This window comes from Pocillopora verrucosa, chromosome 6 (assembly GCF_036669915.1).
Source record: "Pocillopora verrucosa isolate sample1 chromosome 6, ASM3666991v2, whole genome shotgun sequence".
Classification (NCBI taxonomy): Eukaryota; Metazoa; Cnidaria; class Anthozoa; order Scleractinia; family Pocilloporidae; genus Pocillopora; species Pocillopora verrucosa.
Genome location: NC_089317.1, coordinates 18,199,517 through 18,213,346, shown reverse-complemented (window position 1 = coordinate 18,213,346; position 13,830 = coordinate 18,199,517). Strand labels below are relative to the sequence as shown.

At 40.6% G+C, this 13,830-nt stretch overlaps 1 protein-coding gene across 1 annotated transcript; it reads left to right on the top strand.

Moving 5' to 3' along the window:
• The first annotated feature begins 483 nt into the window (after positions 1-483).
• On the top strand, positions 484-10,506 carry LOC131797588 (transmembrane protease serine 9). The gene is made up of 8 exons (XM_059115223.2): positions 484-623; positions 1,136-1,186; positions 2,955-3,247; positions 3,733-3,874; positions 4,426-5,217; positions 6,266-7,036; positions 7,438-8,202; positions 9,030-10,506. Exons 1-8 carry the CDS (start codon positions 587-589, stop codon positions 9,761-9,763), a joined length of 3,585 nt encoding a protein of 1,194 aa, XP_058971206.2. The 5' UTR covers positions 484-586; the 3' UTR covers positions 9,764-10,506.
• Positions 10,507-13,830: the final 3,324 nt, after the last annotated feature.

The window sequence follows — 13,830 nt, the reverse complement described above, 5'->3', positions numbered from 1 at the left end:
TTGACACATACTTGACAAGTTGAAAGAATTATGAACCTGGCGCCCATACTCGCGGTAATTAAACAAATTCTTTAAGAGCTTAGAATGGACTCGCTAAAACACTTCGATACTGTTCCAGTTACTAGACGAAAATCGAACTATCCAAAAACTGAAAAGAAACAAGAAGTGCTTTCTTTAGGCGCAAAATTAAATTGCTTTTCCGTCTTCTTGCAATGCAATTACAATTAGGAACACCGCGTAAATTTTGAAATTTCAACAATGTTCTTAATTCATAAAATCAACTGAAAACGGAAGACTAATACAACGACATTAGCATAATCTTCATTATCTTGACAAATTCTTGGTCGAGTTCAAGTACCTGGAGTTCAATTTCAATTTCAATTGTAACCTAGGTCACCACGTTTTAATATGAATAAACAAATTCTCGATCATCATCGTACTGTTCATTGGTTTAAATTTTATTCCACTTTCATTTGAATTTTGATCTTGGCAAAGTTGACACACTGAAGTCAGTGGCCATATGTTTACATATTTACACTTAAAGCTGTGAAAGATCACAAGATTTGAGCGCAAATTGGGATAAGTGATGTGGATTGTTACTCTCCTGTGCTTGTTTTTAAGCAGTGAGTATTCTTGAATAGCTTCTTTCAAGTTCGCGATGGGTGTTCTAGTTCTAACCGATTGATTTTTGATTCAGTGTTAACTCAGTGTGGCATTAATGCCTAAAACTTTCATGTATATGTAAGCTTAATGAGGCAACTGGATTCAAAAAGAACTTAAGACGTTTCTGGGGGTCGTATATCCCATATCAATTAGGACTCAAACATCAGAGCTGCCTGGATCTTCTGCCTTCATTTCGAACCATCAAATAACCCTCAGCAATGATTAGCCTACGGGTATATATCTCCTGTTTTCATTTACTCGATCAGGGAATATCTTTAGCCTCCTTGTGTAAAGGCGTTTCTTGATTTCACGGGAAGATCTGCAAATAATGAAAGTCGACATCACGAGCCGTCAGCAATTGAATCGGACGAAGATACGCCATGCGAAATTTGCGTTAACAAAATTAAATGCAACAATTAACGCGAGATCCCTTCGTCAAGATATGTATGAATTCTCTCATATACTTTATTAGATGCCGCAACATTTGGAGAGGCCAGCATTTTGTTCCCAGAAGAAACGTTGGGTAAGATTTCTTACGTTGAATGTTTTCCTTCAATCTTCGCCTTTTTGCTCTCTAATGCGGCTTCCATAACTGTCACTTGTTGTGAAACAAAAGGTCGACGGTCGACAATTAAAGCTGAAATCAGGGTTATCAACGTTAATTTGACAAATGCTAATAGGAAAGAACTTTGGAATCTTTTTGGGACAAAAAAAGCTACAGTGCTTTCGTTACCTCGCGGAAGTTTAATTTGGACTTTAATATTCTCCATCAGTATAAGTTACAAACCAGATCAATATCACTGTTTGCTGTTTGAGATCTAGACTCGACACCAAAATAGATCACTACATGCATACGTTCATTGGTTGATGAACTTCTGCTTTTCGAAACTTTTCCTACGAAATGCTGTGGTGGTTAACTTCAGCTGGTTGTTGAGTAATAATACTTTTGAGGTTTCATATTCATCTTGTCTCTTACCATCGACGGATAAAGATAATGTGTGAAAATAGAAATTTTAAAGAAACTTGTTGCTAAGGATTTTTCACCGTGACATCATATTATCCGTCGAAGGTAGTACAGAAGAGAGGAAACCAGAGGCTCATAATATTTTTAAAAAACAATTTATCCCCCTAGATCGTTTCTTCATATTTACTGTATTTGGAATCGTTGCTACGCTTACTTGATTTTCTTATTACGGGGTTCGTTTGCATTATTCCTATAATGTTACACATGAATTGTCAACTTTTCTTTCACATAAAACTAATTTACATGGTAATGCAAAGCCGGTGGAGGGATGCGGCCACTTGACCTGATTTATACCTCGATGTTGACATCTGTAAACTCTTACAATAAGATCTTTATGTTTTAGGCCACACAAGCTTTCGTATACGAACAAGCGGTGTTATACCACGCCAATGTCTCAGCTAGCAATTTACAATAGTTTCTTCTAAAGACTTCTCATGCAATTATGAATCACCAACTGCGAAGTGCACCTCCTTTCAATATTCACAAAAGAAACAAACACAGCTTTAAGAACACCTAATTTTAGATGTAATGTCCGTTTGCGCTGATGAGGAAACGAGATTAGGTTTCGAATTGTAATATTTGTTGATTTTGACAAATGTATAGTGATAATGGTTTAAAGCAAATAAAGCTGTCGAGGAAATGAACACGTTATAGAGAAGAAACAATAATAAGGAAGGTAAAAATGCACATGAATGTCGATGAAAGGGAGATTTTAGAAGCTGCTTCGAGAGTGTGACAAGAACAAGGGATTCGCGGAGGGTTCCGGTGAGATTAACAGTCAGTCGTAAAACGGCTTGAGCATTTAGCCGTTAGGCGTAAAAAACTCCAAATTTTAACCGTTAGTCGTGAAGAAAGTTACCCGTAAAAATGTTTCCTCACTACAGTGTGTCATTTTGTGTCATTTTTTAGTTAACCGTAGGGGTTAAATGGCCAAAATTTTAACTGTTAGCCGTAATAGTCATCACCTCATTGGGATCCTCTTCGTGTGGATTAAAGCTTCAGACATTCGGATTTAGAGTATCAAAAGCTCTGGGGTTGATTTCCTTTTGGGGTGCTCTCAGATTTCACTTTGTTACACGGTCATCATGACAAGACAATTAACGTCATTCTTTGTTTCCTGAGAGTTCAAAATTTATCTTCTCACATTCTATTTATCTTCAGTTCTAGCGGGAAGCCATTAAGGGAAGGGAAGGGAAGCCATTAGTTTTCGAGAATTTCCCTGTTTCTTGTTAGGGCGACTGAAACAACCTTTTGTTTTCCACCATAGGATCAACCTGTAATAGTTCGCTTGGCATGCAAACTTTCTGGATTCAGGAAGCTGCCATAACCGCCTCATCAATTCGCGACAGTGTCCATGATCCCGCACAAGCACGTCTCCATGGTAAAGGAGCGTGGATGCCGCTTATTCAAGACGCCAATCAATTTCTGCAGATTGATTTCGAAAACGAAGCTAACGTGTCAGCGGTCGCTATCCAGGGTCATCCTACAAATGACTTCTGGGTATCAAAGTATTCGTTATCATTTAGCAAGGATGGCAAACTCTGGGATGATATATCAGAGGTACTTCTTATGCGAAGTACTAAATACGGCTGTCTATCGGTGGTTCTCAATTTTTCGTTGTTTTTTTGTCTTTGTAGTTGTTTTTTTGGTCATTGGAAAGGGGCAATTTTGTTAGGGATTGGAATAGGGACTGATCGCCCTACCATGTCAATCTGCGTAGTTTCAGCAGAAATGGGACAAAAAATCGGGTTACATCTGTTCCCGGTTGTTCAAAGGTTGTAGAAGCCCTGTGGACAGTCCAGTGCGCTTTGTGAACATGATCACTTATCCGCCGGATGTCGATTTAACCGTTGGATAGTATTATCGGAGCTTTGAACAACTGGGTCTGGGCCCTGGTTTGATCTCTTGGAGTGACGTATACCAATTTTTCTTTTGGTATCCCTTTATAATCGAGAAAAGCAGAGTACCCCCAGCAATTTTCATGACACAAATAACATTAAATATACCGTAACTATTCACAAAAAAAATGTTCATATATTATTCAGGTCTTTGATGGCAGTGAAAGCAGACATGAGGTCAAAACCACCCAACTAGAAGAGCTTCAAATGGCGCGTTTTTTACGCATTAAGCCCACGGAATGGAATGATGCTATCGCTCTTCGAACAGAAATTTATGGCTGTATGCGAGGTGAGCAGTGATTTAATATAACTGAGTTGAAGAGAAGAATGTCTTTTTCAGAAGCAGACGTTAAAATTCGGCGATAACTTCTGCTTCTGCTTTGATTTAAAGAAATTTTCCTTACAACAACAATACAATATCAGGATGACAAGTGATGAGAAGATAGAATCATATCAATTGGGGGATCATAAGTCAATATCAAATTCTCTGAACTTTCATCATAAGAAATGTATCACAGATAGTTAGGAGAATTGCTAATGAGATCTTGGGAGTGGAGGAGCTAATCACCGGATATGAGAGTTCCCAGCAGGTACAAAAATAACTTAGATGGTGGCAATAGTGCTCTAGCAAGGCAGTAGTCACCAGTACAGGTTCAAGGAAACATTAGGCATTAGAAATAAACCCGGCCAGATCAATCCTATGGGAAAATTTATTTGCATTTGTATATCAATGCTTCGTTGGAAATTTGACGGTGCGTCGTCATACAAAAACACGATTTTATCTATCTCTGCAGGTTTTCTCTCTGTTGTAACTCAGTGACAACTTCTTTCTTTGCATAGATTTTCCAAAATGTGGAAGTCGCCGACAAGACGAAATTCATCATTCTCGCCAAAAGCGAGTTGTCGGCGGCAACATCGCTAAGCCAAACTCGTGGCCGTGGCAAGTTGAAATACTGGAGAATGGGACTAAGCACTGGTGCGGGGGCTCCATCATTCACCCTCAGTGGATAATTACAGCCGCTCACTGTGTGGATGAAATTTACTCATCGGCACCAAAGGAAATACGTATTGGAGAGCACAACAGCAAGGTTCTCGAGGGCTACGAGGAGATTATCGAAGGAGACAGGTTCTACATACATCCGGGATTTAAACACGACCGCCCGACGATGGTCAGCGCTGGAGACTACGACTTCGCTCTTTACCGTCTGAAGAGACCAGTCACGTTCTACAGTCGAGTCGGTCCGGTGTGTCTGCCCAAAGAAGACTCGACTATCAGCGACGAGGTTGGCCGAATGTGCTTCTTGACAGGTTGGGGTCACACCCAAGAAAATGGAAATTTTTCCGATATTCTTCGAGAGAACGAAGTGCCGTTAGTTTCTTTTAAGGAGTGCAACAAAGAGGACTCTTATAACGGTTACATTAAGGAGCGTTACATGTGCGCAGGATATCCTGAAGGTGGAAAAGACGCTTGTCAAGGAGATAGTGGAGGGCCCCTAGTATGTCAAGATGGGGCAGGAAAGTGGGTGCTGGCTGGTGTGGTGACTTGGGGTGTCGGATGTGCGAGACCGCAAAAATATGGGGTTTACGCTGATGTCCGCAGATTTCTTCCCTTTATTGAAAGCACTATATATGGTATGCACTAAATTAGATGGTAATAAAATACACTCTCGATTGTAAAAACGACGGCTAAAAGGCGTTATCAATGAACGATGAGACCCGGTGGCTTTACATACATACATATATACTTTATTTAATTCTCCCCAAGGGGCTTTTCAGAATTAATTTACAATGTGTATATATAATATGAAAGACTAATGATATAAAATAATAACTTACTTGTACTTGATATAGAAATAACTTAAAATTACTACTACTAAATTAACAATCATAACAACTAAGCTATATGTTGAGATACCAGTATCCTATTTCTTCCCTAATTCAGCCTTTGCTGCTTTATAAATGATCGTAGTGATCGAGCAGTTCTAGTTTTGTTGCTGAGATTATTCCACACTTTTGCTTCCCTATAAAAGAAACTACGCTGGGCAGCCGCTGTCCGGCATTTTGGCAAGTTTAGATCGTCACTGTTGCGGAGATTGTAAACGTGCGAAGTTGAACGCTTCCCTATTTTACAGCTTTTTTTACGGCTTTCTGGGTACACATGTCCATGACAACTACAATTAGCTGCTAAAAGCCACTCAACTTTCCTGACAGAAAGGAATTGTCGTAAACAAACTTTTTCCATAAATAATGGAAATAGTAAATTACTGATTAAAAAAACCCATAAAGCCATTGGGTCTCATCGTTGATGGGTCATACCTTTTAGGTGTCAACGTGTCCGCAATCGAGTGTTTACATTAATAACAACACTTGGTGGACATCAGAAAAACTTAAAGAGTGTTTTTGTAAAACTGTGGGATGTGAGTTTAATAACTCTTCCGATCTTATCAACGAATATGAACAGCAATAGAACACGTACATGTCCAATCTTAGCCACTTCACTCGGAACACTATTTTATCCTATCTGTTTGTTTCAGTTTCCTCAACAAGACATCACCCGCTACTCGATAGCTTTTCATGTCCTTGACGGCCAAGTATTATGAATCGTCGTGGGAATAAATTGAAATACGGTCCTCTTACATGATACACATATTTATCCAAACTCTTGCAATTCTCGTTCCAGGTTACCCACAATGCGGTATTCGGCCATTTCCTTCCTTAATGTCTCGTATTGTTGGTGGACGCGAAGCTCGCCCCAACTCCTGGCCGTGGCAGGTCGATTTTCTGGTCAATGGTACTTCTCACTACTGTGGAGGCTCTCTAATTGATCCTTTATGGGTTGTGACTTCAGCTCACTGTTTCTATGTGTACACTAAACCAGATCAATGGCAGGTCAGGGTTGGCGAACACAACGAAACTAAATTCGAAGGATACGAGGAAATGATTGATATTGAAAACATAGTAGTCCATCCCGGATTCATTATTGGCGATGCAAAACATCCTGGCGATTACGATATTGCGATCGTCAAACTCAAACGACCGGCGGTTTTCCATAAGCTGGTACATGCCATTTGTCTTCCCGACATGGAAACTAGTTTACCAACTAGTAAATCCTGTTTTGCTACCGGATGGGGAAAGCAGGACGAGAATGCAACTGAGTATTCAGATGTTCTTCGAGAAGTAGAGGTGAACCTCGTATCTAAAGAAGTCTGTAACAGCAACATCTCTTATGATGGGATCATACACGAGCGTTATTTTTGCGCAGGTGTTGAAGCTGGTGGTAAAGACTCGTGCGTGGGTGACAGTGGAGGGCCACTGGCTTGTCCAAAGGACGATGGAAGTTTTACTTTAACCGGGATCGTTTCGTGGGGAGAAGGTTGTGCTAGAGCTGATAAATATGGCGTGTATTTAGATGTACGCTATATGTTGCCATTCATTGAAAGTACTCTACACGGTAAGTAAGTAAGTAAGATCCTTTATTTCAACGCGATGAGAATGAAGGCATTACATGCTTGAGGGGTCGTGTGATATAGTACAAGCGCATATAGTGCTGGTTAAAACAACTAATGTAAAATATTCTAAGAAGAAAGAAAACATTGGTTTGATGGCTAATTTGAATGTGGTCGCTGTAAGTTCCAGGGAATTATTTCAGGATACTCTTCTTGAAATTGTAATTGTGGTTTTGTTGATGACGATGATGAGAAGGACGAAAAAAAGCATGTTAAACGTTTTACACATGGTTGGGTCAAAGACTTGGCATTTGATTCCTCCATACACAAATGTAAAGAAGGTCCCTTAAAAGGATTTTCATGTACGTTCTAATCTTCTCTGTCTCGTTACTCCACCATTTCCTAGGATATCCCTCTTGTGGCGTTCGTCCAGTTCCTTCCCCTTCCTCCCGAATCGTAGGAGGCCTAGAAGCTCGCCCCAACACCTGGCCGTGGCAAGTTGATCTTCTCGTAAATGGTACTTCTCACTATTGTGGCGGCTCGCTGATTGATCCTTCGTGGGTTGTGACCTCTGGCCATTGCTTTTATTTTTTTCCACAAGTAGACTGGTGGCATGTTAGGGTTGGGGAGCATAACGAGACAAAATTCGAAGGCTACGAGGAAAGGATCGAAATTGAACACGTCACGATACATCCGGGATTAAACCTTTCTTACGGACCCGGCGATTACGACATCGCCCTCGTCAAGCTCAAGCGACCAGCGGTGTTCCACAGCCGAGTACATTCAATATGTCTGCCTGATATGGACACTACCTTTCCAACAGGAAAATCCTGTTTTGCCACCGGATGGGGAAGGGAAGAAGAAAATGCAACTGAGTATTCAGATGTTCTTCGAGAAGTGGAGGTGAACCTTGTATCTAAAGAAGTCTGTAACAGCAATATTTCTTACAATGGTGCTATACACGAACGTTATCTTTGCGCTGGTTTTCAAGGCGGTGGTAAAGACTCGTGTGGTGGTGATAGCGGAGGACCGCTGGCTTGTCAAAATGAGGATGGCCGTTTCGTACTGACGGGCGTTGTAAGCTGGGGTGAAGGCTGCGCCCGAGCTAATAAATATGGCGTGTATTTAGATGTGCGCTACATGCTGCCATTCATTGAGGGTACCCTATACGGTAAGTCGTGTAGAATAAGCCGACATAGTGCATTTTTGCCTCGCTCTGTGATTGGTCGATGAGAATACGTGTTACCTGATGGCAACAAATCACTGCGTAGCAAAACAAAAACAAATCGTAGCCTTGTTTGGTTGTCTTTTTTCGCCTTTCAGTTATTTTTCTTTGTTCTGATTAGCCATTGGTATAGCTTTGGTTTAGTGTTAATGACAATTAACTGATGGAAAAGTATACACTGAGTGAAAAGAAAATAGGTACGGCTACACGGCTACCCTATACGGTGAGTCGTGTAGATTAACCCAGCATAGTGCATTTTTGCTTCGCTCTTTGATTGGTCGATGAGAATACGTGTTACCCGATGGCAACAAATCACTGAGTAGCAAAACAAATCAAATCGTGGCCTTGTTTGGTTGTTTTTTCCGCCTTTCAGTGATTTTAATTTGTCCTGATCAGCCACTGGTGTAGCTTTGGTTTAATTTTAACTGATGGAAAAAGTATATACTAAGTGAAAAGAGAATAAGTATCTCAACGGCTTTGGTTGCCTTTTGGATCCGCTATCGTCCAGCTCTTACTGTGTCTGGCAGGTTAAGTTTGGTCTTAAGGTTTACCTAGTGAGTAATGTTTTGCTGTTACCCATTATTGCCTAGAACTGTCACGTACATTTGCTTAACTTTCCTTTGTACAAATCTGAAAGAAAACTCGCGAAATTTTAAGGGCACGGCCAATTCAATAAATGCACTGAAAAGACTGTTAACTTCTTTATTTCAGACAGTTATTTTGATGGTGGCGATTCTCCGATGAATTTTGATTATTTTATTCATTCTGTTTAGGTCATCCGAAATGTGGCACCCGCTTCCTATCCTCGGAAAGTTCTCCTGCTCTCAGCCATAACGAGGCTCGTCCCAACTCCTGGCCGTGGCAGGTTGAGCTGCTATTCAAAGATACGCATGCGTGTAGCGGCTCTTTGATCGACCGGCACTGGATTCTGACTTCGGCAACTTGTTTGAACACAAGCCACAATACCGATAACTGGATGGTCCGGCTCGGTGAACATGACCGAACAGTCATCGAGGGATACGAAGAAAGTATTAAAGTCAAAGAAATTTACACAAGTGCAAAACATCATGTCACACTACTGAAAATGAAGCGAGAAGCTGTCCTTCACAAGCGAGTTCTTCCTATCTGTCTTCCGGAAGACGATGCAAACGTTAACGTAAATTCTTCGTGTTACGTGACCAGTTGGCAGTCTGCCAAAAAGGACGGGAATTTCACGGATGTGTTGAACGAAGCCCAAGTTGAAATAGCCCCATTTCAAGACTGTAATGCATCATACAGTGGAAAACTCTCCGAGTATGAAGTATGTGCAAACTTCACCCGAGGGAAAACCCGAGGTTGTAATGTCGAGAGGGGTGCGCCTCTAGTTTGTCCAGGGATCGATGGACGATTTGTATTAACAGGCGTAGCTTCTGCCGAAGACGGATGTTCGAATGCAGGACAATATGATGTCTTCATCGATGTCAAAATGATGCTTTCGTTTATTAATATGACTATCAGTGCGAACTAGGATCCAGGCAGTGTTTAAATAGTTCTGTGTAAGTTAGAACAGCTCGAACTTTTGTAACGTGATTCCTACGTTAAGGTTCACAAGACATTCCCGCGTGATTTTCCGCAAATTATTTACCAAATTTTTCCATACGCTCGAGACTTTTTATCTATCAAGTTTTATTTAAGTGTTACTTTAAAAACCCTTGCTTCCAGCTACTAAAAAAATATACCATGAACCGATGAAAAGACGCGTGTAATTATTTCCAGCACAGGCATAAATGAGGTTAGATAGGCTTATCATATCTCCTAAACGAGCATTGTAACCTATCTTTTTTATTGTATTTTTCAAAAAAGACATTGGTAGGGAACATTTAAGGAAAGTTTAACGAAATAGCTCGATAATTCTTTTTCTGAGAAATCGCCTTAAGACCGCTGACATATCTTGTGATTGACTTCTCATAAACTCACTGTGATATTTTCCATTCTCCTGATTGGCTATTGTGACAAACTTTGGTTTTGATTTGCAGCACTCGATCAAACAGGGCTCTGCTAAAGAAGGGCGGAGTCAGCTAATTTTATGAGCGAAAGGTGGATATTTTTGAAGTCAAACATTTTAAAATTATTGTGATACGTCATTGCGTTGTCGCTCTTCCGAAATATGTAGAAGCTATTCTCGTCACTTCCGCCTCGATGATGATATTTACTGTTCTAGTATATGCCAAAGAGGAATGACAACCAAGGGTTTACGAATTAGGTTTGTTTTAAATGAAAAGGAATTTTCAAAGAATTTGTCAAAATATTGCCTTCTCACCCACTATCTTGACCAAGTCCTTAGAGGCGATCACTCAGAGCGAACAAATCATGCATACAACTGTAGATTCACCCAAGCCAAAGCTTTCTACTTTCTTGTTGTTTTGCCTCTCTGCTCGCAGATTTACGGTAAACGTACACCGAGCATACCCTCGCAGAATAGATTCTAGAGATAATAATAACCATAAATTACTGAAGCTCCCGTTCACTCGATTTCAAAATTGTTAAAGGGAAAGTTTGCCAAGTTTTCATTTGTTAAATGATTACTCGCGAATAAGTTGCATAGTTGATCTCGTTTCTGTAGGACATAACCGCTCTCTCAGTATAAACGGACATCAACCAGAGATTATCGCTACTACTAGGTTCCCGAATTTGTGGGACGTTACCAGCTGAAAGCCAGCAACAGCACCTGATGAGTACACAGTATATCAGTAATAATAATAATAATAATATTAATAATAATAATAATAATAACATTTATTTATACCGCGTAAATTCAACTATGCAGTTTTCAAATGCGCGTTACAATTAAAGATCAAACAGTAAAATACAATATATAAAATATAACAATATATAGTCAAAATTACACGAATGAATAATTATCTAATCTATAAATTACAATATTTTATCAGAAAAGGCTTTTTTAAAGAGGTGAGTCTTCAAATTACGTTTAAAAACTTTAAAATCGGAGGGGCATCTAAGATCTATCGGAAGATTATTCCACAGTTTTGGTGCGGCGGCTATAAAGGCTCGATCACCAAGAGTAGGAAGAGTCCTGAAGTTTGGATTTGAAAGCAGATACTTGTTATTTGATCTGAGGCTGTAGGAAGAATTGGGTTTAAAGTTTACGAGAGATGATAAATAACTAGGAGCTGTACTATGGATTGCTTTGTGAGTGATTATAATAATCTTATATTCTATTCTAAACGTTACAGGTAGCCAGTGTAATTTGTATAAAATTTGTGTGATGTGGCAATACCGTGGTGCTAGATATAGGACCCTTGTAGCTGCGTTTTGAACACGCTGTAGTTTAGTGCAGTAGGGTAGTCCGTATAAAAGTGAGTTACAATAGTCCAATTTGCTTGTGATGAAAGCGTGGACTAATTTCTCGGCAGATTCTATGCTTAGATATTTTCTGACGCGTCTAATATTGTATAGATGAAAAAAAGCACTCCTACAAGTTTTTGTTATGTTGAAGTTCAGGTTAAAATGGCAGTCAAACCAAGCCCCTGAGTTTCTAAGGGGTTCCGTGCTGGGAGAGATGATGGATTCGCCAATAGTTAGAGTAGCGCTTTTAGTTTCCTGTAGCTGCACCTTCATCCCAATGAGCATAAACTCAGTCTTAGAATAATTGATTATGAGTTTTTCATGGATCATCCAGCTGCGGATGTCACAGAGGCACTCTTCCATTGCTGCAATGGCGGCGTCTTGATCGGAATCATCGTTTGGATTGAATGCCAAATAGATACCGGTATCATCGGCGTAACTGTGCACTGTTGGTAAGTGCTGGCTAATTACATCAAAAAGCTCACTGGTGTAAAGGGAGAACAGCATTGGGCCGAGACAGGAGCCCTGTGGCACACCAAACTTCAGATCAAAACTGTCTGACTTTGCACTGCCGATTACAATACGCTGGGATCTATTCAACAGATATTTTATTTATTTAGCTTCGCCTAATTATCTCAAGCAGGGAGACCACTACAGCTTTAGCCAATTACAGTGGATCCTGCGTTAACAATGACAAGGCCAGAACGCTTGGCTTCTTTGACTTCGTTATTGAACCAAGGAACCCGCGGACAAACCGTCATAGTCTTCTTCTGAAGTGGAGCATGTTTATCTAAAAGGCTGGTCATGGTTAAACCGTAACAGGAAACAAGGTCAATAAGTGCATCGGGTGGGTCCTGGCATAGTCTCGATTTCCTGAGATCATCCTTGAACGATTCAATGTCTATAGCCTTAGTCTTCCGGTAGCAGACCTCCTTAACAGTTGTAGGCGGCATACGGATAGTTAGTTCAGATAGAACTGTGCAATGGTCTGACAAGAAACTGTCAGAGATGGGCGTGGTCTGAACAAGGCCATCCAAGTCCCGTGCAATGATCAAGTCTAAAGTGTGTCCAGAACGGTGAGTTAGTGTAATCACGTGTTGTGTTAGCCCCATGCACTCCAGGAGATCTAAAAACTTTATAGCGTCGGCATCATCTGGGACGTCCACATGAATATTCATGTCTCCTACAATGAGGAGACGTTCAGATGACAGCACAATTGATTCTAGGTATTAAGCAAATTCGCTGAGAAAGGTGGATATCGTTACTGGGTGTTTTTCTGAGTTCGGTGTCCGATAGATAATGGCTACCTGACTTTGTTGTTTCCTAAGATGACAACATATTCACCAAACTCAAACGAGGTCTTTTCCCCAGCTGTGTGAGGGGTCACGGACAGTTCTGTGCGAGACAACAGAGCGATACCACCCCCACCTCGCTGAGAGCGTATTTGATCATGAAGCATGTATCCAATAGGAGTGCATTCAGCCCTAACCGCCTCATCGTCCGAGGATAGTCAAGTCTCAGTTAATGCACATACATCAATCTTATTACTGCACAGATATTCTTGGAAAACTGCAGTCTTATTGCGTACGGACTGGCAATTCTGTAAGCAGAAATTCGGTATTCGTAATGGAGTAGGGTTGTTGTGACAACAAGTAATGTTGATAAGATTTTTAATGTTCCGACGAACACCAGTTTAGGTCATTGTGTTTTTGTTTACAATATCATTTCGCGAGGACACTATTGCCGGTATTCTGCTAATCCCTGTGGGACCTGGGTTTAGTCTAAATACTAAATCACCGATCAGTAGAGGATGAAATGTCGCGCTTGATCTAGAATAATAAATGCACGAGCGTTTGCGTGTCGTTTGATACTCGGGCATATACGGAATAAAGGATGACGTAACAGGAAATAGTACCCGCGGGAGATCTCATGATAGCAATTCATTCCATTACTGTAATTCTGTGAATCCAGTAATAATGGTAGTCTCCTCGGAGCCGTTTTTTGGACGTCACGCAACGTTCCCCCAAAACAACGACTGCTGACGTCAGCAGCCGTTGTTTTGGGGGAACGTTGCGTGCGTCCAAAAAATGGCAGCGAGGGAGACTAGTAACAATGGTGGTATCATCGGAAGAATGCAAGTTTATTATCACGTAATCTTTGATTTGTCACGAAAGAGGAATATTAATTTCACTTGAAGACTTGTGATATAAATGCAAATACTCTTCTTAC

Excerpts from the sequence above, each read along its gene's own strand:
- LOC131797588 (XM_059115223.2), top strand. The coding sequence starts at position 587 with ATGTGGATTGTTACTCTCCTGTGCTTGTTTTTAAGCA. Across the intron at positions 624-1,135 it reads CCTGTGCTTGTTTTTAAGCA|ATGCCGCAACATTTGGAGAG; the intron begins GTGAGTATTCTT and ends ATACTTTATTAG. Across the intron at positions 3,875-4,425 it reads AATTTATGGCTGTATGCGAG|ATTTTCCAAAATGTGGAAGT; the intron begins GTGAGCAGTGAT and ends TTCTTTGCATAG.